General features: G+C 43.7%; 1 protein-coding gene across 2 annotated transcripts in view; it reads left to right on the top strand.

Annotated features, from left to right (window-relative positions):
• The window catches only part of Dpysl5 (dihydropyrimidinase like 5), a 93939-nt gene extending 80868 nt beyond the window's left edge, over nt 1-13071 (top strand). For both annotated transcript variants that reach the window (XM_004669360.3, XM_045150887.1), the window contains exons 9-13: nt 688-829; nt 3393-3535; nt 3989-4196; nt 7254-7422; nt 9960-13071. In XM_004669360.3, coding sequence (XP_004669417.1) covers nt 688-829; nt 3393-3535; nt 3989-4196; nt 7254-7422; nt 9960-10045 — 748 coding nt within the window. In that variant the 3' untranslated portion in view covers nt 10046-13071. The remainder of the gene's footprint in view (nt 1-687; nt 830-3392; nt 3536-3988; nt 4197-7253; nt 7423-9959) is intronic.
• Nucleotides 13072-26923: the final 13852 nt, after the last annotated feature.

Raw genomic sequence — 26923 nt, 5'->3', positions numbered from 1 at the left:
GGTCCATGTGCTCACCTACAAAGAAAACTAAACTACTATAGCTGATTCTCACAGCCTCACTAGAGACTCCCAGGAGTGGTTCTTGGCTCCACTTGATATCTTTGGCTGCAGAAAGGTCCCTCCTGAGGTTGCCCTGCTCTGGTGATGTAGGCATCTTCCTCACTGGCCCTCCTTGTCTCTGACCATCAGTCCACAGAGGTCTCAACATGGACCACCTACCTGCCTTCCTCTTTGGCAGATTGCAAGCCACCTTTTGCCCTCTCTCACTGTCCTGCTCAGAGCCTTCTCTGGTCCTAGAACTTGCTGAGGCCCCAATTGTGCCTTAGTCACTTACTTGCACTACTAACTGACTGAAGATCTGGTCATGAATGGCACTGGTGATAAGCCCATTGGCTTTCAGACTATTAGTTTTCATTAAGTCATACTTCTGTCTAGGCTCCTATGTTCTTCTTCTCTTCTCAGGGCACTATGGTGTCAACTTCTTAGCAAAGCTTAGAATTGAATTTGGAAATGCTTTGCCAAATACCTGTTTGTGACCAACAGGGATATTGGAGGTCAAATAGCTGATGAGAAGGAGTTGACATGTGAGGCTTTAACCATACAACCACCTTCACCCACTCTCTGTCCCCATCCTCTGGGGCTCTGACCTCTTGTTCCCTCACCAGTCACTTCCTTCTCTCTCCTCAGTGATACTCTGAACATTGTGGCATCAGATCACCGACCATTCACCACGAAGCAGAAAGCTATGGGCAAGGAGGACTTCACCAAGATCCCGCATGGTGTGAGCGGTGTGCAAGACCGAATGAGTGTCATCTGGGAGAGAGGAGTGGTAGGTTTTCTGGAGCCCTGCCTGCCTCTGTCCCAGTGAAAATGCTTGATTCAAGGATCCTGAAAAAATAATAATTAATTAATTAAAAAAAAAAAAACTTCTTAGAAGGACTGGCTCAAACATAGCTCCTGTTTCACTCAAAAACAAGAAAACAGTGGACTGGAGAAATGACTCAGAGGTTAAGGCACTTGCCCGCAAAGCCTAAGAATCTGAGTGCAATTACCCAATACATGTAATGCCACATGCACTAGGTTGTAGCTAGATGCCCTGTCATGACCATTTTTCTCTCTCTTTCTCTCCCTCTTTCTGTCTCAAAAAAAATTTTTTTTTGTTTTTTGATTTTCAAAGTATGGTCTCACACTAGCTCAAGCTGACTTGGAATTCACTATGTAGCCTCAGGATGGCCTAGAACTCACAGCAATCCTCCTAACCCTGCCCCCAAAGTGCTGGGATTAAAGGTGTATGCCACCACGCTCCACTAAAAACACATTTTTGTATTGTTGTGCCTCCTAACCCCACCTGTATTCTTGCCCATGGTGCCTAGTGAACTCAGGTGTCCCCTTCATCGCTCACTAGCCTGTTTTTTCCTTATGAGAGAGTCTCTTACCAATGCTAGGACTTCACAAGCCCCAGTAATTCTTCAGTCTCTGCTCTCACAGGACTGCAGTTACAGATGTGTCCAGCTGCTTATATGGTGTCTAGAGATTCAAACTCAAGTGATCCCAGGTCCTTTACACTTGCACAGGAATCACATTTAACTGCTGAACCATCTCTCCAGCCCTCAAAGCATCTTTTTTTAAAAATATTTTTTTATTTATTTGAGAGAGAGGCAGATACAGAGAGAGAATGAGCATGCCAGGGCCTCTAGCCATGCATCTGGCTTACATGGATTCTGGGAAATCAAACCTAGGACCTTAGGTTTCACAAACAAGTGCTTTAAGCACTAAGCCATCTCTCTAGCCTCTCAAAACATCTTTTTGATGACTGGTGTCCCTCCAACAGAGGGACTATAATTTAATCCTTCCTTCTAAACTTTTGCTTATTTCTAATTTTTGCACTTTCAAATTATGCTATGAAGAACTCCTTGCTTGTGAATATATGTCAGAATTTCTAATTACTTCCTTAGGGACAGATTCCTAGAAAGAGTTTTTGAGCCAACCGATATGGACATATTTGAAGTTCTTGGTCCATTTTGTGTAATTGAATTTCAAAAATGATAGGGACGGGTACTTCATTTGAATACCACCTGTTCTGCCCATGAGAAATAAGTATTTTTGGTCTTATCTATCATGGATTAGACTCAACACAGAGCACCAGCCCAGAGAAATCTGAAGTCCTGAAGACTAAGCCACTAGCACAAGGAAAGGCCAGAGATGGCTCAGGACAGACCTCTTGAGAAGAGGAGTCCCAGGTTCCTTAGCTTCAGTCTATAGTCCAGAAGTAATAAATAATAAATAAATTCATGAATTCAGAATTCATAAATAAATTTTGGATGTTCATGGAGGTTGTTTTTTATTTTTATTTATTTATTTTGTGTGAGCCTGTACATGTGAGATACAGAGAGGAGTAGGCACACCAGGGCCTCTTGCTGCTGCAGACAAATTCCAGACACATACACCACTTTATGCATCTGGCTATACATGGGAACTGGGGAATAGAATCCAAGCCAGGAGGCTTTGCAAGCAAATGCCTTTAATTGCTGAGCCATCTCCTCAACTCCATGGTTTTAAAGATTATTTTATTCATTTGTTTGTAAGGAGAGAAAGAGAGAATGAGGGGGCATGAGCATTCCAGGGCCTCAGGAAAACAAATTTCAGGTGCATTTGCCATTTTGTGCATCTGACTTTATGTGGTATTGGGGATTTGAACTCAGGCCACTAGGCCTTGAAAGCAATCACCTTTAACCACTGAGCAATCTCTCCAGTCCCATGTTTTGTTTTTTAAGGCAATCTTTCACACTGTAGCCCAAGATGGCAAGGAACTCACTATATAACCCAGACTAGCCTAAAACCCACTTCAGCCTTCTTAGATCTAAGATTATAGCCATCATGTCCAACATTTTAAGTTTTAAATAATTTTTATTACAGTTTATTGTTAAAATTATCCTACTATTAGTGTCAGTCTCTTAAATACTTATAAAACTTATAAATTAAACCTTATTACAGGTCTGCATGCACAGAGAAGAAATGAGTATATATAAGGGTCAGTACTATGTTTCAGGCATCTAGGGTAAGGGCTTAGAAAAATCCACACGGAGCCTTTGCACATGAAGGTATTCCCCTGAATCTCCTTAATAGACACATAGGTAGATTGCCTTTTATGCCAGTCAGGAAGTCTTTGGCACAAGTCACCACTGTGGCTAGATGAGAAAAAAAGAAACAAGGGGCTCTGGGGCCAAGCCCTGTAGGATGGCTTATCTGAGATGGTACCCATAGCATTTTTCTCCTTGGTCCTACAGTTCTGACCATCTGAACTAAAAGGCTACATGCTGGGGTCACGAATGACTGTGGTAGGAGGCACAAACACAGATCCTGACTCACTTGATACTTCTGCAATGTTTCAGGTTGGAGGAAAGATGGACGAGAACCGTTTTGTGGCCGTCACCAGTTCCAACGCAGCCAAGATTCTCAACTTGTATCCCCGCAAGGGCCGCATCATCCCTGGAGCCGATGCTGATGTGGTGGTGTGGGACCCAGAAGCCACAAAGTAAAATTTGCTGCTAGTCTCCAGGACTTAGAAAGTGATTTTTAAGAACTTGTATTATAGAACTCCAAAGGCTTATAATCTTTGTATCATTTTCAGAACAGCCATTGACACACCAGAATCACATGTAAAGAAGTGTGACTCTGGTGTGCCAATGGCTGTCTCTCTCTTTCCTCTGTGTACCCATGTCCCCTTTACAAGGATACTGGTCAGGTTGCAGTTAGGCACACCTGTATGGTCTCTTTTTGTATTAATTACCTCTCTAAAGACTTTATGTCCAAAAATGGCCACACTATGAGATGCTGGGGTTTGGGACTTAAGCAAAAGAATTTGATAGGATGAAATTCAGCCCATATCAGCTAGCCCTGGAGTACCATCCCTTCCCATTGGGCATTCTCTTTCTGTCAATCTGTGCCATCTGTTCCTGTGCTCAAAAGCTTCCTTGTCTCCTACCAGGACCATCTCAGCCAGCACCCAGGTACAGGGTGGAGACTTCAACCTGTATGAGAACATGCGCTGCCACGGTGTGCCATTAGTCACCATCAGCCGGGGGCGCGTCGTATATGAAAACGGGGTCTTTATGTGTGCTGAGGGTACTGGCAAATTCTGTCCCCTGCGGTCTTTCCCAGACACTGTCTATAAGAAGCTGGTGCAGAGAGAGAAGGTAAGGTGGGACAATGACAAAGATGTATGGGAAGAGGTTGAAGCCCTATTCCAAGACATCTTCCCTTTTAAGTCTCAGACATTATCATCATGTGTATTAGTTATTTTGTATCATGTGACAAGAATACCTGACAGAAACTACTTAATGGAGGAAAGGGTTATTGTGGCTCGTGGTTTCAGAAGTTGTAATTTGGCATGGCAGAGTTTGTGACAGTGGAAGTGTACAGATAATGGCTGTTCACATGCAGCAGGCTAGGAAGCAGATGGAAGCCTGAACCACAAGCCAGTTAATAACATTAAAAAGCCCACCCCAGTTACCTGTTTCTGCCAATCAGGCCCCATCTCCTATAAGTTCCAGGTCCCACAAAACAGAAGGCTGGTAAGCATTATAAGAAATCCTTTGTGAAAAAGGTGTATACTGACAGCTTTGCAGCTCACTCCAAGGGGTGAAGTCCTGCTCTTCATAGAATGGACCTGGGTCCCTGTGTTCTCAGAGGTACTACAAAAGGGCCTCTGGTTCTTAAAGATATCCCTGCAGCTTTCTCAGTACAATCCCTGAGCAGAGAGTCCAGAAAACTGTTAAGACTAAGTTACTGTGAAGCCCACTTGAACCACTGCATTTTAAACATTCTCATTTGAAGGAAGCTGACCTCCTATGATGAGGTTGTAGAATTTTTTTCTATGCAGCAACCTGTGCAATGGGGGAAGAGATGTATCTGCTTTTGAGCAACACCCTCTTTTCTTCCACTTTGACCTTGGGCAGTGGTGCAGTTGCTGATCAAAGTTCTACACCTGGTCAACTATAAGGATGATGGAACAAACTGACGTAGTCAGAGTACTTCCTAAGAAAGGTGTCAGGGAGTGAGGCAAAGAGCCGTTTTGTGGTGGTGAGGCTGTGACCATAATGTCCCAGATACTGTGCCCAGAACTTCCCTTATAGAGAGTTGAGAAAACAGAACAGAGTCTCCCGCTTGAAGAAGATGAGGTTACTTTTGCAAAACACATTATAGAAATTTGGATGATGGGCCAGCAAAATGGCTTAGAGGTTAAGGTGCTTGCCTGTAAAGCTAGAGGACCGAGGTTCAGTTCCCCAGGACTCACGCAAAGCCAGATTCACAAGGTGGCACATGCATCTGGAGTTTGTCCACAGTTGCTGGAGGCCCTGGCACACCAATATTCTCTCTCTCTCTCTCTTTCTCTGTCTCTTTCTGTCCATCTCTTTCTATGTCTCTCTCTCAAATAAAATAATAAATTATTAAGAAAAATTTGGATGAGGTCAAAATATTATAGATAGACAGGTGAGAGGGAATAATTAAGAAAGCAAAGGTTGGAGAGATGGCTCATTGGTTAAAGGTACTTGCTTGCAAGCCTGAAGCCCAAGTTCATTTCTCCTGAATCACATAAATCGCATAAATCACATAATGCGATCCTGGCACACCTGCAGCAATGGAAGGGAAAGCCAGGAAAATCATGAAGCTCATGGGGCAGCTAGACTGGCGCATGCAGTGGCAAAACAATGACAGACTGTCTCTAAAAGAAAGGGGAAGGAGAGGACAGACATTCTAAGGTTGTCCTTAGATCTCTACACATGCATGAGCACACATGTGCCCACACGCGTGCGCCCACGCACACACACACCCACACCCACCCACACACACACACACACACACACACACAAATTTAACAAAAGAAAATAGCTTTAGAGGAAAGCTCCAATAGGCCTGGAAATCAATAAAAAGTAAAATGTCACCCTTCTGTCACACCCAGAGATCATGAATTACAGTGTTGGCCAGCAAGCCTCAGAGTTAGACTTGTGACCTGGTTCCACTGTGTGACCTTGGGCAAATTATTTAGCCCTCTGGGCTTCAGCTATAACACAGAGTAGCAGTAGCACTTTCTCATATAGATGAGTGAGAGTTAAGTATATTGATATGTGCAAAGCTGAGTCCTTAGAACAGCTTCTAAGTGTTTAATTCTTAGCTATTATTATTCTTTCCCATGTGAAAGAAAAAAAACAAGGAATCAAATCTATGGTGGGAAAATCATAAGGAACATTCCAGTAAGTGTACTGATTACAAAGGCACTATAACTAAAGCATTTACTATCTTGGCAACTTTAAATCCTTAGGGAAAAGCATATTGTATAGTCCCTGTCCTCTTTTTTCAAAATGATATTATTTATTGTTTATCTGTAAGCAGAGAGAGAAAGAGAAATGGGTGCACCAGAGCTTTCTGCCACTGCAAACGAACTCCAGATGCATGTGCCACTCTGTGCATCTGGATTTACGTGGGTATTGGGGAATTCAATCCTGGTAGTCAACTTTGCAAGTAAGTGCCCTTAACCACTGAGCCATCTCCCCCTCCCTAGTCTCTGTTCTTCATCTCAGCTACTTGGTAATAGAATGCAAGTTTTTAGGAAAGAAGCAATAAAAAAAAACTCATTTTCCAAAAATTAAAGATGAACAACTCCTAAAGTGTAGGCCTCAGAGAAGCAGCCTTGGGCAGAGCTGGGTGTGTAAGGAAGGAAAGAGCTATTCTAGACGCTGTCACTGCCAAGTCCCCAAGACCCCAGCCTCAGATGCCAAGAAGTCACAGTCCAACATAGTGAAGATCCAAACAGTTCAGACTAGGTTTGGTTTAACTTTATAGCCTAACTATTGATCTCTTATCAGAGAACATCAAGGAATCTGTCCAAAGTAGCTATATTTAGCCTCAATTTCCACCCTGGTTGCCAGATCACAGTGAAAGGTTTGACCTCTCAGGAGCCTGCACTGAGGGGACACCACTACACTTGTCGGGATACTGCTAAAGCTGAATGCCTCTCAAGTCTCCCTACTAAATTATCCTTGAAAGATTCCATCCATGTGGAGGGGAGCTAGTTAAGCTCTCTGCACATGCACACTTGTGCACATGTACTATGCAAGAGGTACAAGAGACTAATTCTCCAGCCCCTGGGCACTAGGCACAAGAACCCTTATTACCTGTGTGAACTGGGTCATAGAGCAGAATGGGCCCACCATGCACTTGGCTCTGATGCTACTATCTTGTCTCTTTATCAGACCTTAAAGGTAAGGGGAGTGGATCGCACCCCCTACCTGGGCGATGTCGCTGTTGTTGTGCATCCTGGGAAAAAAGAGATGGGAACACCACTGGCAGACACCCCTACACGGCCAGTCACTCGACATGGGGGCATGCGGGACCTTCACGAATCCAGCTTCAGCCTTTCTGGTAAGGTCAAGGGCGAGGTGGGAGGTAGCTGGGGCAAGAAAGGTCCCTGCAGCAGGCTGCATCTTGCCTCTACAACCTTATCTGGTGGTAAGCTCTGTCTGCTATTAGAGACACACACAGATTAGGAGACACAGGAGGGACAGAAGAGTTCACCAGCTTCTCCGATAGGCCATGGCCCACCCTCTGGTCTTTAAGCTAAGATGTTTTTGCTCCTTGAAACATCATGAGGGTCCCACACATCTGGTGCTCCAGACCTAAGCTCAGAAAGATAGCCCTCTGTGCCTTACATAAAATGCACCCCACTGTTCCTTCCCCTCCCTAACTTCTCTGAAGTATCTTTTATTCTCATTTTTGCTTTTTTTTCTCTCCCTGACCTTGCTACCCCATCCTCACTGTTGTCCTGCTTTCACCATTTAAAACAAAACCCAATAGTTGTATTATGAATATTTCATCAACTTTAAGTAAAAGAAAAATGGGTGGTGCTGGAGAGATTGCTTAGTGGTTAAAGAGCTTGTCTGCAAAGCCAAGGGACCCAAGTTCAATTCCCCCAGGACCCACATAAGCCAGATACACAAGGTGGCACATGCATCTGGAGTTTATTTGCAGAGGCTAGAGGCCCTGGTGTACCCATTCTCATTCTCTCCCTCTCTCTTTCTCTCTCTCCTTCCTTCTCTATCTCTCTTCTGCTTTCTCTGTCTCTCTCTCTCAAATAAATAAATAATATTTTTCTTTTGGCCTACAACTCCCAGTTTCTCTCCCTTTCTCTCTGTTCCTTGGGCCATAACCTGGCTTCTGCCTATCTGTAGACTCTCTGGATTCCTTGGACATGTCCTCTTGTCCCCATTTTTATTTTTTTTTAATAAATGTGTTCTTTTTAAATATTTTAATTTTTATTTATTTATTTGAAAGAGAAAGAAATAGATAGAAAGAATGGGCACTCCAGGGCCTCCAGCCACTGCAAACAAACTCCAGACACATGCAACCCCTTGTGCATCTAGCTAATTTGGGTTCTGGGGGATTGCACCTGGGTCCTTTGGCTTTGTAGGCAAATGACTTAACTGCTAAGCCACCTCTCCAGCCCTTGTCATCATTTTTTGTTTAATTAATTAATTAATTAATTAATTTGGGAGCAACAGAGAGAGAAAGAGCCAGAGAGAGAGAGAATGGGCGTGCCAAGGCATCCAGCCACTGCAAACGAACTCCAGACGCATGTGCCCCCTTGTACATCTGGCTAACCTAGGGAATCAAGCCTCGAACCGGGGTCCTTAGGCTTCACAAGCAAGCACTTAATCACTAAGCCATCTCTCCAGCCCCTTGTCCCCATTTTTAATACCATCTCCCAGTAATACCAGTGAGCCCTAGGGTCCTCTAAGCCATGGTTGTCTGTGCAGTTACTGTATAGCAGCCACATGCCTCAGGTATTCTGGGGACTTTGTGGGGGGGTGGTGGACACTGTCTTATAAATAGTAAAGGCAATGAGGAGTCCTTCCTGCAGCTTTGGTGGAAACTGTCACCACCATTTGAAAGGTCAGAGGTCTTCCTGATCCCAGCTTAGTAGCCCTCAGGACTAGCCAGAGAGAACCTGTTCTGCTTGGGCTATGCTAAAACAGGAACATTGAGAGAAGCAAGGTCCAGGTCATTGCATGGGAAGCATGGAGTTCATTGTGGAATGGGGTGAGGCTTCCAGTATGAGAGGCAGAGACTACACATGTGATTCCCACTAGAGATGCTGGTAGGCTGTGGGGAGGTGTCTTTCCAACACACACTTCCACTTCCACCAATGATGGGATATGAGTTCTGGGGGAAAGGGGCATGTTTCTGGAGCAGTATCCAAATACGCTAAAGCCTTTCCAGTCCACCTGGGCAGTCACACCTGTAGCAGCAGCCAGCTTCTCAAGAAGTGACAAGACCCACAGCTATGGGATCCCACTGGCCTCTTCTGCCCCTACCTTAGAGCTATGACTGACAGAACTCCCCTCAGACACAGCAGACCCCAGGAAGCATTTACTCTCTAATCTTGTCTCTTTTAAGTGAGGTGTGCTGAAGAGCGTCCACTGAGTTCTCTAGGGCAGTAGGCACTCCTTTTTAGGTTGCAAGATGGGTAAAGCCTTTGGGGATGGGTCTTTCATTTTCCAAAATAGTGTTCTGCTTTCTCCTTCTCTGATCAACTCATTTAGTTCTGTTTATGAAGGTCTGTGTGCTAATAAATTGATCCTATGACCTGCACACACAGAGACCGTATGTCCCACTCAGTAGTGAGGCTGGCAGAGTAAGTGGAGCAGCTCATAAAGTGAGGTCTGAGTCAGGAAAGCCTGAGCTCAAGTCTTATGTACTGTAAAACAGGTGAAGTTATATAACGTCCCTGAGCCTCAGTTTCTTTATTTGTGAAATGGAATGGAGCCATGAGAATTAAATGAGAGAATAATCCACAGAGGGTTTAACTTAGCCCTAGCATGATGTGAGCCATCGATGGTGACTGTAACCTGTTTTCCCGGGCAGGGACAGCCTGGTTAACCCTTTGTTCTTTATTCCCACAGGTTCTCAGATCGATGACCATGTTCCAAAGCGGGCTTCAGCTCGGATCCTCGCACCCCCTGGAGGCAGGTCAAGTGGCATTTGGTAAAGGCACTGACCAGCCCCAACAAGTGAGGATGCACCACTACCACCCACCTGCACACCTTCTGGCCTCAGCTGCAACGGGGCGGGAGAGGCTGGGCTAGGCAGCACACCACCTGCAGGAGCCTCAGGAACTGGGGACCCCACTCCTCATCTGAACAAGATTCATGGGGCTTTGAGCCATCCTAACAGGCACTTTGAGCTGTCCCTCCTGCTGTGCTCCTTCATGCCTTTACCCAGGGGCTTCTCTGGGCCCTGAAAGCCCACACTATGCACAGAGCCTGATGCATAGTGCCTGACCCAGCCCCTCCTCTCCCCACTGACTCCTGTGCTGGCTCTAGGAAGGCCCAGACTTTAGTGCCCTGCCCTGCCACCAGGCCAGGTGTCCAGAGCACTTTAGCAGCTATGTTTTATAAGTAAAGGCCTCCCTTCCCCACCCCTTAGGTCCTGTGGTGACATTTCTCAAGTCAGACAGGTGTCATCTTTCTAGCCATGCCCAAGATGTCCCATCTCTCCTAGCTCACCCCTGGCCCTATATGGGTGCAGCAGGGACACTTTGGGTATAGCTGTGGTTAGGACACTCTGTGCCCTTTGCCAGTCTCTTTACAATCCCTACCCATACCCTCTGGGAGTCCCAAGTCCAGAGGCATAGCCAGGTGGGCATGGGACTGGTTCCAGGCGCGTGTAAATGGTTTTGTTTTGCACGTTTGGTTTGCGCAGTGGTTTGGTTTGACTTGTTTGTGCATCCTGTGGAAAATAACGGTGCTTCGTGTCACTAGCATAGCATAGAAACAGGAATAGATGTGGTTCTTAGGAGACGCTGCACTCACCACCAACCAGACAGCACAGGGCAGAGGTGCGGGAAGAGGAGCTGGTCTCACAGGTCCTCTCTCCTGCCCAGAGGCCCTGAGCCATGTCTCCCCCACTCCCACCCCTGACCTCCCCTCATAGCTTTCCTGCATTCTGGTGGGCCTGAATGCTGACCTTGAAGACTTTCTCATCTCAGACCTTGGTCACTTCCAGCTCTAACCCCACATCCATACCCACTTACCCTCCCCCCCACACACAAAGCTTCCTATGACCTCCCCTGCTGGACAGAGGCCTGTCCACTCCTGCTGTGTGATTGGCAAGAGGCCTTATACCTGCTGAGAAAGGGGAAGTGAGAGGGACCAGCCAACTTCCAGGAAGGAAGAGACACCAGCCTGTAGGGCCTGGCTGTAAAGCCCCATCCCATTGTGCAGGTGCCATGGTACCCTCTGCACAGCACCACCTCTCGTGGGTGCAGGCTACTCTCCCACATCCATTGGGGCCTCCCTGCTTCAGAAGTTCTACAAAGATTCCTATGGGTGGCTGTGTCATCCAGCTGCCTGTCCTCTATAAGCCTTGTTACCCCTTTGGGAAGTGATCTCACATCAAATCTTTTGTTTGAGCACCCCAGGCTTGCAGGGGTCCCCTGGAATCTGGGTAATGATCACACTATCACATTTCTATAGTGTTTCTCATCTATCAAAATACTTCTTTATATAAGCTCTTACTTGCTCCTCACAACAGTGAGACATGTATTACTCTTCCCATCTTACAAATGAGAGAACTGAGGTCTGAAAAGTATAGACCCCCTGGTCCCAGAAGTGTCTGTTACTTCCCTTATGACCTTAGCTATCTAATCTAGTAGTGGAGAAGAGTTGTGGGCTGATGCCAATCCTACCAGGAGCTTAACCAAATAGACCACTTTCTCCCTTGTAGCACTCTGTCTTGTTTTGCACAAGTAGATTTTTCTCATCTTTGTTTTATACAAACTAATGCATAATTCTTGGTTCAGATCAGGATTAGAAAAACATTAGGGGTTTGCCACGTAGTTTGAACTGTATCCCCATCCTCTCTTCACCCCCATTATCCTCATTTAGGAGCTGAATGGAGGGAAAAGGTAACCAGGGAACAAAAGCAGCCATGGGACAGTAGGTGGTAAGCCCAGAAAAGTCTCCATGGGAAACAGAAATGGTGACACTGACCCCTGGTACAGTGCACATTATCTTTCTTGAGACAGAGTCTCACTATATAATAGCCCAAGCTGGCTTTGAACTCATAACAGTCCTCCTGCTTTAGCCTCCCAAGTGCTGGGATTCCAAGGTATGAACTACCATGTCTGGGTACACATCTTCTTTGTCTATTTCTGCCCTTGCAGGGTCAGGGGTCATGGACCTTGGGCAGATGCCAAAGAGCTAAGTGGTGTGGGGCCAGCTGGGCAGAGTGTCATGCTTCAGCTAGGAAAGCTTTACTTTCTCTGAGTGCCTCCACCTGAGAGATGCTGGGAGATCACATGTTAAAGGGGCCACTGTAGGCCTTCCACTTCATCCAGTCCCACCCTTCCATAGACCGTGTGCTTGCTCAAGAGCTTCTAGATGGAAATCAGGAGGTTCAAGGCGTCATATAAATGAGCGGTCATTCCCTACCACTCTCCTTGCCCCGTGCAGAGCTCCAGCCAGCTCCATCACCAGCCCACTGGCTGGTGGCTAGAACGAAAAGGGTTTCTGGTTGCACTGAATGCAGCTCTCAAACTGATCTTGTACTTGCTGAATAAATACTGTTGTTCTTGCCTTAGCTGCTCTCTAGGTTTGTGGGGTTAACTTACCAGAAAATTGTGCTACTGTGTGTGCGTGCGTGCGTGCGTGCGTGCGTGCGTGCGTGTGTGTGTGTGTGTGTGTGTAGTGCTAGGAGTCCACAGTAGGTCTCTTGTCAAGCCAATGCCATGTTGAGGGCATTTCCCATACTAACCCAGAAACAACAGAATCATGCAGAAGCCAAACCCCCTCCAGCTGCTGAGGTGGCAGGCAGGTCCTGGGATCTTGACAGAGCTGCCAGCACCCCAGCTCCCAAGGGACTTCCTCACTTCTCTGTAAATGTCATGGTGCTAAGATTGTGTCAACCACAAGATGACACATGGTCCTGTGCTTTGGCCACTGTTGAGGCAAAAACAAAACAGCCCAACATGTTGTGTTCTGGTGCAGGTTTGTATTAAACTGTAGCTACTTCTCACGTTGCCTCTGTGGTGTTTGTTCAATGAAGAGGGAGCCTGGCAGAGAGCTTCTTCTACAGTGGCTGGGGAGGCTTCATTACCAGGAAAACTCAGCTTTGATCCATCACTCCAATCCATGGCAGCTCACTGGGAGGCCTGGGCAGAGTGTAGGAAAATTTAAAAATATTAATTTAAATAGACAGCTTTTGAGGGGGTCATCCATGTCTCTGGAGAGCTTAGAATTTCTGATGAGGAAGACAAAAAAAATTGTTTTCAGAAATATTTTATTTATTTATGAGAGAGAGAAAGAATGGGCCCACCAGGGCCTCTAGCCACTGCAAATGAACTCCAGACACATGTGCCACTTTGTGCATCTGGCTTTACGAGGGTACTGGGGAATCAAACTTGGGTCCTTAGGCTTTGCAGACAAGTACCTTAACCTCTCAGCCATCTCTCCACTCTGCCCCCAAAAAGTTTTGTTTTTGTCTTTTGGGTTTTTTTGTTTGTTTTGGTTTTGGTTTTTTTAAGGTAGGGTATTATTCTAGTCCAGGATGACTTGGAATTAACTATGTAGTCTCACGGTGGCCTCGAACTCATGGCAATCCTCCTACCTCTGCCTCACAAATTCTGGGATTAAAGGTGTGTACCAACACACCCAGCCTGGTTTTTTGTTTGTTTGTTTTTTTTCCCTTTTATTGTTTTGGTTTGGGTTTCGGTTTTTTGTGGGGGGCATTGGTGCCAGATTTCCTAGAACAAAGTAGGTAAGTTATCTGAAGTAGGAATAATTAGGGGAGGCACTAGAAGCAAAAGAGGGGGAAAATCTAGACACCTCCAATCTATCCTTTGGCACCTATTGTCTTGGCTACTATTTTGGAAACTTGTAGCCCTCTGTCCAGCAAAACTTTGAACTATGACCTCACAAATTGCATAACAAAGAGCTATTCCAGGGCCAGTGTATCTTCAAAGGACCTTTTGGCTGCTCTCTGTCTCTCTAGAACTCTAGGCCTGTAGGGTTGGCCACTGTACCCTCAAATCCCTTGCACTGTGTCCAGACTCCTCCAGCTCCTCTTTAGATCTTGGCTGGATGTTAGGAGGGATTACCTGCTTAAACACACACTAAAGTGAATGCCCATACCTGTAGTCCCCGCAGTCCTGAGAAAAGAAAATCATGAGTTTGAGGTCAACCTGTACTACATAGTGAGACCCTATTTCAAAGAAAGAGTGAGTGAGTACTGGGCGTGGTGGTGCATGCCTTTAATTCCAGCACTTGGGAGGCAGAGGTAGGAGGATTGCCATGAGTTCGAGGCCACCCTGAGACTCCATAGTGAATTCCAGGTTAGCCTGAGCTAGAATGAGACCCTATCTTGAAAAAGAAAAAAAAAAAAAGACTGAGTGGATTGTGCCTTCTAGTACTGTGGTGGCATTTGTACTTGGTTCTTAACCCCCAAAGATATAACCCTAATGAAGAAATCTTAAATAGTGGGAAAAGTCTGCACACTAGACTTAACTGCCCCAAATATAGTGTCTAGGTGGGAAAAAATGTAATAGTCACACATCTGACAGGTCACATGCATGGCATCAGTGTACTGAGAAAAATAAGGTACTTGGGAAAACCCTGGCTCCTTTAGGGTGTATATGGTTGAAAAATAAAGGAGCACTGGCTCAGAGTTTAAGACATGATCATTTAGGAGAATCACTATTTTGAGAAACCTGATCCAATCAGCAGCTAAGCAAGCATCAGCCTGGATTTCTTTTTTTAATTTATTATTCTTTTATTGACAATTTCTATAACTGTAGACAATAACCCATGGTAATTCCCTTCCTCCCCTGCCCCCCTGCTTCCCCTTTGAAACTCCAGTCTCCATCATATCCCTTCGCCCTCTCAATTGGTCTCTCTTTTATTTTGATGTCATCATCTTTTCCTCCTATTATGATGGTCTTGTGTAGGTAGTGTCAGGCACTGTGTGGTCATGAATATCCAGGCCATCCTGTGTCTAGAGGAGCACATTGTAAGGAGTCCTACCCTTCCTTTGGCTCTAACATTCTTTCTGTCTTCTCTTCCACAATGGACCCTGAGCCTTGGAAGATGTGATAGAGATATTTCATTGCTGAGCATTCCTCTGTCACTTCTCAGCATCATGGTGCCTTCTGAGATATCCCAAGGTCACTGCCATCTGAAAAGAGAAGGTTCTCTACCAAAAGTGAGAGTAGCTTTAATATATGGGTATGAACATTAAGAGAAATGCTTACTGAGCAGTTTGATGAGCATAGTATATGCATTTAGACAGACAGCAGCAGACGTTACACACCTAGGGCTCATGACTATCCCTGTTGTAGGTTTTCAGTATCAGGGATGTATTCCTTCCCATGGACCCAGCCTCCAGTCCAATTAGAGAGTGGTTGATTTGCCCTATAACAGGCATGTTACTATTGCACCCATTGGCTTATTTGGCCTGGTTGGCCAAATTGAAGGCTTGCAGTGTCCACTGTTGAGTATCTCCACTGGTGATTTCTCTCTCTCCCACTGAACTGCATGTAGTGTAGCAGCCTGGATTTCTTAACTTGGAATTATAGGTGGACACACATACACATGCATGTGACACTAAGAATTGTGGAAGAGCCCCATAAGCACTGCAGGCCTGAAGAAATGTCTTCATACAGGGAAGCTATACTATACACTATAGACCTAAGGCTTTAAAATACTATGAAGGTATAGTATCTAAAGAAATGAGAACTGAAAATGGCAAAATTCTTTTATTACTTCCCATACCAATACACAGTAGTTTCAAAACTACTTTCCACCAAACTACAGGCACCAAGGAGGAATTATAAAGTGCTCTTGAAGCACAAGTTCAACCTCCACAACTTATAAGTGACTTACCCCCAAGTCATATCATGGATGGTTCGCCCATGAAAGCCTGGTGCTTGGAAAACTGAACATTCCTCTTAAGACACCCTTGATGGAGCTCATGTTCCTCTTCTGTGGTAAGGGGTTCTGTCAGAGGACTGGCTGTAAGAGCAGGCCTTTGAAGCATTGTTCCTGTAGGGCTCAAGACACTTCTGGTCCTCCTCAGGAGTTGTTTTCCAGTGGCTTTTGTGCCCCCAACAGTGAAGAGGTCAAAGCTTCTTGTGGAGAGATCGGTTACCAACATAAATCCTTCTGATGCCTGGAAGGACAACATGGTGATACAGCTGGGAACTGGTTAAAAGGGACTCCAAGTATCCAAGACTACTCAATTCATGAGAACAGTTTGCCATCAAGAATTCTAGCCAGGCAAATGGCACTGAATAGATGATACAACTGAAACACCAGAACTGTATGCATGGGTTTTCAGATTAGTTTTCCTTCAGAGTAGCTTTGGAGGCTTCATTCAATGGACTGTGCTGTCAATATGGATGAAGGCACACAGAAATGCCAATCTTAAAATGACAGCTTGCTTTTAATAGTGAAAATGTGAAGAATTTGTATTGCAAGAAAAATATTCAAGGCATCTGTGAAACTAGTCAAAAAACAGTATTTACCCTTATATAGGATGAATTTATTTATGTAGAGCTAGACATTGTAGAAAGTAAGATGTTTTTAGACAAATAAAAAAATGGTATAGTCTTAAGCTCATGGCATGATGGTCATAAGAACTATCAAGACATGATAGTAGTTTTACACATCCCTGGTCTATTCTTTAAGCAAACCCAGTGCTTTAAAGTTCACAATGGCTTAATGTGATCTGAGTAGGGTGAAGCTTCCTTCCAGATCCATGGGTTCCCAACCAGGGGCCAATTTTGTCCTCCAGGAAACTTGAGAATGTGAACAATTTGGACGTTCTTTTTTTGTTTTGTTTTGTTTTGTTTTTCGAGGTAGGGTCTCACTCTAGCTCAGGCTGACCTGGAATTCACTATGGAGTCTCAGGGTGGCCTCGAACTCACGGTGATCCTTCTACCTCTGCCTCCCGAGTGCTAGGATTAAAGACGTGTGCCACTGCACCCAGCTTCACCCTTTTAAGAAGTATGTTCAAGAGATTTCTCAGTGGTTAAGGCACTTTGCCTACAAAGCCTAAGGACCCAGGTTCAATTCCCCAGTACCCACATAAAGCCAGATGCAAAAAGTAGCACATACATCTGTGGTGGCACACACATTTGCAGTAGCTAGAGGCCCTGATGCACACCATTCTCTCTCTCTATGCTTGCAAATAAATAAATACTTAAAAAAAAAAAAAAAGGTATGTCCTGCCAGGCGTGGTGGCGCATGCCTTTAATCCCAGCACTCGGGAGGCAGATGTAGGAGGATTGCTGAGAGTTTGAGTTCACCCTGAGACTCCAGAGTGAATTCCAGGTCAGCCTGAGCTAGAGTGAGACCCTACCTCAGAAAAAAAAAAAAAATGTCAGAACTTCAGGAAGTAAAGTTACCAGAATCTAATGGGCAGGAGTAAGGCTGCTGGTACATATCATACAGTGCACAGGGTAGCCTTTACAGCAAAAAATTATACAGAGCCAGGTGTGGTGGCTCACATCTATAATCCCAGCACTCAGGAGGCTGAAGTAAGATGATCACTGTGAGTTCAAGGCCAGCTTGTTTTACAGAGTGTATTCCAGGTCAGTTTAGGGTGAGACTCTGTTGGTGTTTTGTTTTGTTTTTTTATGTGTGTGTGTGTGTGTGTTGAGACTTTTTTTTTTAATTTTTATTTATTTATTTGAGAGCGACAGACAGAGAGAGAAAGACAGAGGGAGAGAGAGAGAATGGGCGTGCCAGGGCTTCCAGCCTCTGCAAACAAACTCCAGACGCGAGCCTCGAACCGGGGTCCTTAGGCTTCACAGGCAAGTGCTTAACCACTAAGCCATCTCTCCAGCCCTGTTTTGAGACTTTTAAAAATAAATTAAGTGCTTACTGGGCAGTTTGATAAGCATAGTATTTACACTTATCCAGACATCAGCAGATGTTACACCCCTAGGGCTCATGACTACCATAGTGCCTGACACTACCTACATAAGAACATCATAAGAGGAGGGAAAGATCATGACATCAAAATAAAAGAGAGACTTATTGAGATGGGGAGGGGATGGAGAATGGAATTTCAAAGGGGAAAAGGGGGGAGGGAGGGTATTACCATGGGATATTTTTTATAATCATGGAAAATGTTTTTAAAAATTGAGAAATAGGGCTGGAGAGATAGCTTAGCAGTTAAGCGCTTGCCTGTGAAGCCTAAGGACCCCAGCTCAAGGCTCGGTTCCCCAGGTCCCACGTTAGCCAGATGCACAAGGGGGCGCACGCATCTGGAGTTCGTTTGCAGAGGCTGGAAGCCCTGGCACGCCCATTCCCTCTCTCTCCCTCTATCTGTCTTTCTCTCTCTGTCTGTCACTCTCAAATTAAAAAAAAAAATTGAGAAACAAATAAATAAAAACGCTGGAGAGATGGGTCAGTGTGGTTAAGGTGTTTGCCAGCTAAGCCAAAGGATCCAGGTTCAGTTTTCCAGTACCCATGTTAAACCAGATGCACAAGGTGGCACATGTGTCTGGAGTTCATTTGCAATAGCTAGAGGCCCATTCTCTCTCTCTTTCTTTCATAAATAAATATTTTTTTAAAATAAAGGAGAAGAAAAAATTATCTAACCCCAAATATCAATAACATTGAACTGGAGAAACTCTAATCTAACTTAAGGATGAAATGAAACATTCAATCATTTTACAAAACATAAGAAAAGATTGGAGGGATGGCTTACAGTAAAGGTGCTTGTCTGCAACGCCAAAGGATCCAGGTTCAATTCCCCAGGACGAACATAAGCCAGATGCACAAGGTAGCATATGTATCTGGGGTTCACTTGCAGAGGTTGGAGGCCCTGGTGTACTTATTCATATTCTCTCTCTCTTTCTCTGTCTCAAATAAGCAAAAATAAAGAATTAAAGATATAGGAAAAATAAGAAATAGCTGGATGTGGTGGCACACACCTTTAATCCCAGCACTCAAGAGGCAGAGGTAGGAGGATCACCATGAGTTTGAGGCCAGCCTGAGACTACGTACCTTCAGGTCAGCCTGAGCTAGAGTGAGACCCTACCTCCAACAAAACAAAACAAAACACACACATACATATGTATGCATATATATGTGTGTGTGTGTGTGTGTGTGTGTGTGTGTGTGTATGTGTGTGTGTGTATATATACACACACACACATATATATATATATGAAAAATAAAAAACTGGGAGAGGAAGCTGAGTTTATGATTCTACCTTATGTGGCCAAACATTTTGAACTAAAACAAACATCATTTTGAACAGAGGTGAACTACAAGCATCCCAGTGGTAATGAGGATGCAAGATGCTGTAGAATGGGACTCACTGTCTTCTTTTCCATGGCTTCATCTGGCAATCCTCTACCATCATTATCAGGGACCATGTGCCAGGGACCACCTGTCCAATCACATTACATTGCTGCACAAAACCAAAGCCACAGGTGCAGGATCTGAGACTGCATGCAGAGGACACAGTCAAAGCACCAAGTGAAAGCTTAATGTCTATTGCATCTAAACCTTAAAAACTACAGATTTTCTTTTCTACATGGGTGTAAACCAAAACACTCTCCAGGAATTATCTTACAACTAGGAGAAGAGGGCATGTTTCTGAAAATTCAAGGAGAAAGAGAAGAACTTATGCTCCTTGGGGAAGGGAGGTAGATAATAAGGCTACAAGCAGGACTCAAAAAGGGCATTTGAACTGTGGTGTGGTGGAGCATGCCTTTAACCTTAGCACTCAGGAGGCAAAGGTAGGAGGATTTCTGTGAGTTCGAGGCCACCCTGAGACTACCTAGTGAATTCCAGGTCAGACTGGGTTAGAGTGAGACCCTACCTTGAAAAACCAGAAAAAAAAAATAAAAAATAAAGAAGGTTTATTTGAGGAGATGACATACTAGACATCTCAACAGGCCACATACTCAGTAAAATAGTATGGGCTTATCTTCCTTTTCTGTTCACATGTTTTGCTTTGAGTAATCAAGTATGCAAACAAGTGCTAAGATGTAAGTATATATAGCTTGATAGATTTGAATTAAGTAAACACCCAGATAAAGACAACACTGCCATTAGAAACCTTCCTGTCTTTATCCCCCATATTGATAACTGTTCTTCTTCTTATACCATTCTTTATTAATGTTGCCAGGTTTTGAACTTTATGTAGTGAAATCATGCAATGCATACTTTTTGTTCTAGCTTTTTTGCTCAATATTAAGTTTATGGACTGTAAAGGACATGCCATCTTCTTGTCTAACCCACATGCAACACTGTTCAAGATGAAAGGGCTTTATCATCAACACAGCCCTTGGGAGACACAGTCAACACATATTCAAACGACAGCAAATACTATCCTGGCAAGAGTGAAGATATCCTAAAGAGAGTTGTGTATGCTCCTCCTGTTTGCTATCAGACTATTGAGACAATGACCTTCAAAGAATTGGAATTTTCTCAGGAATCTCTTGCTGGGGAAGGAATAGGCTGGGGTCCTTGTGCCAGCCAGAGGGGAAGCTTATCTCCTGGAAAAATATTTCACACAATACTGACAATTTGTAGGACAGACCAAAAGCTAGGAGCTGAGATACCCATGGATCAGTGATGGGTCAATGTTGGGTGGGACCAAACCTTGACTAGGCCTGCTTAGTTTATGCACATCTCTTGCCTCTATTTAAACTTCATGTCCAAAGCCTGAAGATGGATTTAAGGGGGTGGAGAGACATCACTGATCTTTATTTGTCCTTCTTCCCAATGTGACAACATCTCCTTTTACTCCTATTACCTGTCTCCTTAATTGACCTATTAGGAATAAGTAAGTAGCTTAGGGTTGTTAGAGCCCAGGTTTTGACCTTAACAACTCTGGTAACAATTTTAAGATGATTTAATGGGGAAAATAGTATTTTTCAACAAATTATGCTTAGACAACTGGACATATTCACATACCAAATGAATTTGGACTTGTGTCTCACATTATATGCGAAAATAACCCGAAATGGACCAATTATTTAAAGCTAAGAGCTAAAAGGCATAAAGATCTTTTAGGAAAAAGCATAGAGGTAAATCTTTATGACCTTAATTTGGTAATAGAGCCATGCATATGACACTAGAAGCACAAGCGACAAGAAATTTTAAATAGTGTGTTTCATAGGCGGATCACCATGAGTTCAAGGCCACCCTGAGACTACATAGTGAATTCCAGGTCAGCCTGGGCTAGCGTGAGACCCTACCTCGAAAATCTTAAAAAAAAAAAGAAAAAAAGAAAAAAAATGTGTGCTTCAAAGAAGACCACCAAAAAAGGTGAAAACACAAAATCGTACTTCATGCCTTGGGAAGAGCTAGGGAATAGCTAGAAAAGCAGAGGAGTATGGGAAAGGAAAGGCCTTGGAAGCACTCCTTTGGAGTACCTTAAGATCCTAGGTGGCCAGAGCAGCGGCAGCAGCAAACAAAATATCAGAAAGGGTTATCTTTTCCCACCTCATCCACTTCTAGGCTGTTCTCATCTGTGTTCTCTATTTTAACGGGCTTTTCTGGGCTCCCAAGCAATGGATGGTGGCCACGGTACTACCCAGGAAAACCTCCAGGTGGCGCTTTAAGCTTTAGGCTATTTCTTTGGCTTTAAGGGTCCTAAAGCTGATCTAGAACTGGCAAGGTTCAAAGTAAACTACACCTGTTACTTAGCTCTGTGCCAGGCCTCCAGAGAAGCTCAGGGTAGTGCAGCCACCACGTGGATGAGGGATTATAGCAGCCTTTCTCATCTCTGGAACTTCCTTGAAGTTGTTCCTTTCAAAGCCAATCTCCACGTGTAGAATAAGGAGAGGGAAAGGAATTTTATTTAGCAAATAAAAATACAGAGCATACACTTAAATCTGAACATCATTAAAAAAAATAACGTTTGGGCTTGAGAGATGGCTTAGCGATTAAAGCACTTGCCCGAGAAGCCTAAGGACGAAGGTTCAACTCCCCAAAACCTATGTAAACTAGACACATAAAGTGATGCATATGCACAATGTCATGCATGCACACAAGCTGGTGCACTCATGTGGAATTCAGTTGCAGTGGCTAGAGGTCCTGGTGTGCCAATTCTCTCTCTCTCTCTCTCATAAAAAACTTTTAAAGTAGCCGGGCATGGTGGCTCACGCCTTTCATCCCAGCACTTGGGAGGCAGAGGTAGGAGGATTGCAGTGAGTTCGAGGCCACCCTGAGACTCCATAGTGAATTCCAGGTCATCCTGGGCTAGAGTGAGACCCTACCTCAAAAAAACAAAAAAAAATATTTTAAGTGTATTATAAGTGTATATTCCACATAGTATTTGTGGTATATTGGTACTAAAAATCATTGTCTAAAATTCAAATTTAAATTAAATTTAAACTTAAATGTCTTATTTTGGGGCTGGAGGGATGGCTTAGCAGTTAAGGTGCTTGCTTGCAAAGCCAAAAGACCCAGGTTCAATTTCCCAGGATCAACATAAGCCAGATGCACAAGGTGGCTCATGCTCCTGGAGTTCATTTGCAGTGGCTGTAGGCCCTGATGCACCCATCCTTTTTCTCTTCCCCCTTTCTCTCTGTCAAATAAATAAAAATTAAATATATTTAAAATGTGATTTCTTAGGCAATTCTAGTTTGTGCTAACTTAATGAATTTTCCACTTAATATATACTTGTAGAACATCAATTGGGCTTGCATTAGATACTACAAAAATTGGGCTGTGTGGTGGCCATGCCTTTAATCCTAGCACTCAGGATGCAGAGGTAAGAGGATTGCTGTGAATTTAAGGCCACCCTGAGAGTACATAGTGAATTCCAGATCAGCCTGAGCTAGAGAAAGACCCTACCTCTAAAACTTTTTAAAACCTAACCCCACAATGTATGACCCATATTCCCCAACAAGATGGGTCCCTACAGAGAGGGGAGGGCAGGGAAGAGGCTAACAATGGTACCAACATGACTGTATACACTGTGTACATAACTAATAAAAAAATTTAATTAAAACAAACAGTTTGAAAGGGCTGGGAAGATTGCTAAATGGTTAAAGCACCTGCTTGCAAAGCCTACCAGACCCAGTTTGATTCCCCAGTACTCATGTTAAACCACATACACAAAGTGGTGTGTCTAGAGTTCATTTTTAATGGCAAGAGGTCCTGGTACACCCACCAATTCTCTCTCTGTTTGTCTCTCTCCGTGCAAATCAATAAAAATATTTTTAAATAAATAAAATAAAATAAAAAATATTTTTAAATAAATAAAATAAAATAAAAAGTTTAAAAAATAAAGGGACGATTGTGGGGGAGGGAGGGATTTATCATGTGATATTGTTTAAGACCATGGAAGTTGTCAAAAAAATTACTAAAAACAAATAAAAAAAATAAAGGGACAACTAAAAGTGCCATGGTGCTGTGTGTGGTGGTGCACACCTGTAATCCCATTACTTAAGAGGTAGAGGCAGGAAAATCCATAGTTCAAGACCATCCTGGGGCTGAAGGGATTGCTCAGCAGTTAAGGCATCTTCCTATAAAACCTAATGACCTGGTTTTTAATCCCCAGTACCCACATACAGCCAGATGCACAAAGTAGTACATGCATCTGGAGTTTGTTTGCAGAGACTAAAGGCCCTGGCATACCCATTCTAGCTCTCTCTCTCTCTTTCTTTTCTCTCTCTCTCTTCTTGCAAATAAATAAATAAAGCATACACCTTTAATCCCAGCACTCAGGAGGCAGAGGAGGAAGATCACTGTGAGTTTAAGGTTAACCTAGGACTACAGGGTGAGTTCCAGGTCAGCGTGGTCTAGAGTAAGACCCTATCTTGAAAAAAATAGGGGCTGAGAAAATTGCTCAGTGGTTAAAGGTCTTACTTGTAAAGGCTGTCAGCCTGGGTTTAATTTCTCAGTACCCACATAAAGCCAGATGCACAACATGGCACATGTGTCTGGAGTTCATTTACAGCAACAAGAGGCTCTATCATGCTCATACTCTCTCTTTCTCATCTCTCTCATACATAAATAAGTGTCATGTACATAATGATCTGCACTGGCTTTGGAAAATATTTCTACAAAGGTGGTAGAATTTCATTTTTAAAATGAAAATACGAGTTGCTGTTATTCACTGAATGCTTATGACTTGCCAAGCATTGTCCTAAGCACCTGATACACATAGTGTCTTTTCCTCTTTTTGGCCTTTTATTAAGTCTATGAGGTAGCTAGAGGCCCTGATGCATCATCCCCTCCCTCCTTCTCTCTCTTTCTCTCTCTATCTATCTATCTCTCTCTCTTTCTTTCTCTCTCAAATAAATAAAAATAAAAATGTGTTTTTTAAAGTAAATTTTAAAACTTTTTTAAAAAAACATACTGACTTAGGGAAAGAGAATAGTCCTGGGTTCCTAGCATCACCTCAAGCTCATCCAAGTTTATCCAAGTCTTTAACACTCACCTGCTGACTGTGGATGGCAGTGTTTTCCACAGAAAGCAGGATGATACTTTGTAATCTCAACCACTGGACTAGAATTACCAGTTATCATGGGCACAGCAGGTCATTCATGTTATAAGAAGTGTCTTTGCAAATTCTCAATCTTCATATTTGTTCCTATTTAATGTAATAAGGTATAACTGGGATTGATGACGGGATTCAAGTGACTTGTTGACTCTAATGGAGGCGTTGGATATTACTGACAGTTCCTATGTTGAGTATTTGCATCAGGCAAGGCTAAGCATCTTCATAGTTATCTCATTTACCACGAAAGGGGGACAACTGCAGTCAAAGTCACATATTGGAAAAATATTGCACCTTGTGCTACTGGAACTCCAGTAAGGTGGAAGGTCAATGCAGCCTCTAAATAAAGACTCATTCACTTCAAGGTATGTAATTAAAATGTATTCCTCCACAAAATACATATTACCTACCCTAATCCCTTGTAAATAATCATAATCATATCAAGGGTTTTCTGTATTATGGAGATCCACCCATCATATTTTAGTGCCCTGTTCCACTTTTAGCTCCTTGTCAATGAACAATAAACATGGCTGGTAAAGAATTATCAGCACATACCTCCAGTGAGTTGTTGGCCAGGGAGGTCCCTGATGCCCCCAAAACATTATAGGCTATGCCAAGGCCCTTGGTTTCCCACCAGGAACAGATGGTAAGACCCTATTGCTGAAGGCTCCACATACTTTGGCTGCAAGGCCACTGAGAAATCCTGCTGGAGCTGAGCTGATAACCTCCTCCATGTAGACCAGCTGACAGAAAGCTGGAAGAAGCCATTCTACATGTAGTACAATGGGAGAAAGAGATACCACCAGTTAAGATACTCAACAGTGGACACTGCATGCCTTATAATTGGCCAGCCAGGCCAAAGGAGCCAACAGGTGCAATAGTGGCAGGTCTGTCATGGTGGAAACCAACTGCCCTCCAATTGGACTGGAGGCCTGCTCCATGGGGGGGAACACATCCCTGATACTGAAAACTTAAGACAGGGGTAGTCATGAGCCCTAGGGGTGTAACATCTGCTGATGTCTGGAAAAACGTATATACTATGCTTATCAAATTGCCCAGTAAGCACTTCTCTTAATATTTATACCCTTATATTAATGCTACTCTCACTTTGGATAGAGAATCTTCTCTTTTCAGATGGCAGTGACTTTGGGATGACTCAGAAAGTATCATAGTGCTGGAAAGAAGTGACTGGAGTATTGAGTAACATCTCAATCACACCTTCCAAGGCTCAAGGTCTAATGTGGAAGAGGTGGCAGAAAGAATGTAAGAGCCAAAGGAAGGGTAGGACTCCTTACAACGTGCTCCCTCCAGACATAAAATGGCCTGGATATCCATGACCTCATAGTGCCTGATACTACCTACACAAGACCATCATAAGAAGAGGAAAAGATCATGACATCAAAATAAAAGAGAGACTGATTGAGATAGGGAGGGGATATGATGGAGAATGAAATTTCAAAGGGGAAAGTGGGGGGGAGGGTATTACTATGGGATATTTTTTATAATCATGGAAAATGTTAGTAAAAATTGAGAAAAAAAAAAGAATTATCAGCACAGCAGTACCTCCTTGTCTCTCCCTTGCAGCCCTTCCAGGGTACCTCCGAACTAAACCAAAACTAGCTAAGATAATACAAAGATAGAAACTTGTCTAGCAAGTCTCTGATGTATAAGTCTCAGCCACTGTTTCACTGCAATGGCACTCTGAGGCAAAAACCATCCAAATGAGTTCTCCCAAAACTCTCACCTCACAGAGATTGAGACAATAAAATGGTTGTTTATACCACTAAGTTAGAATTACTTGTTGCATAAAAATAGATAACTATGGGTCTAGGAAGATTGCTCAGTGGGTAGAGTACTTGCCACACAAGTATGAGAAACTTGGTTCAGATCCTCAGTACCCAAATAAAATGTCAGGCATGGCAGTGTGCACCTGGAACCCTGTGCTAGGGAGGGTGGTGCAGGAGAATCCCTATGGCTTACTGGCTCAAATTTGGTGAGACCCTGTCTCAAAGATAAGGTTGAAAATGACTGAGGAAGATCCCCGATGCTGACCTCTGGTCTTTACACACACACACGCATACCACACATATATACACCCACTTAAAACAGATAACTGGCACACTTTAAAATGTACTCACAGAGAATCTAGGGGAAAGATATATAGGAATTCCTTGTAAAATGATCCCCTGCCTTAGATGTGATGAAGAGATGAAGATATAATGATCACAGTCTTTCTTTTCAGAATTACTCAGGGGCTGCCTATACTACTGAAGAGTACATCTCCAAACATGAAACTAGTCTGGAACTTCACAAGCTAGAAGGAAATAAAATAAATTGAGTCCCTGAAATTTATTCCTTGTCTTTATAACATCCACATACCTAGTAGGTGCAAATAGGA

The sequence above is a fragment of the Jaculus jaculus genome, chromosome 5 (assembly GCF_020740685.1).
Source record: "Jaculus jaculus isolate mJacJac1 chromosome 5, mJacJac1.mat.Y.cur, whole genome shotgun sequence".
Classification (NCBI taxonomy): Eukaryota; Metazoa; Chordata; class Mammalia; order Rodentia; family Dipodidae; genus Jaculus; species Jaculus jaculus.
Note: the sequence above shows the minus strand (reverse complement) of the source record. Positions and strands in the feature narration are given on the sequence as shown.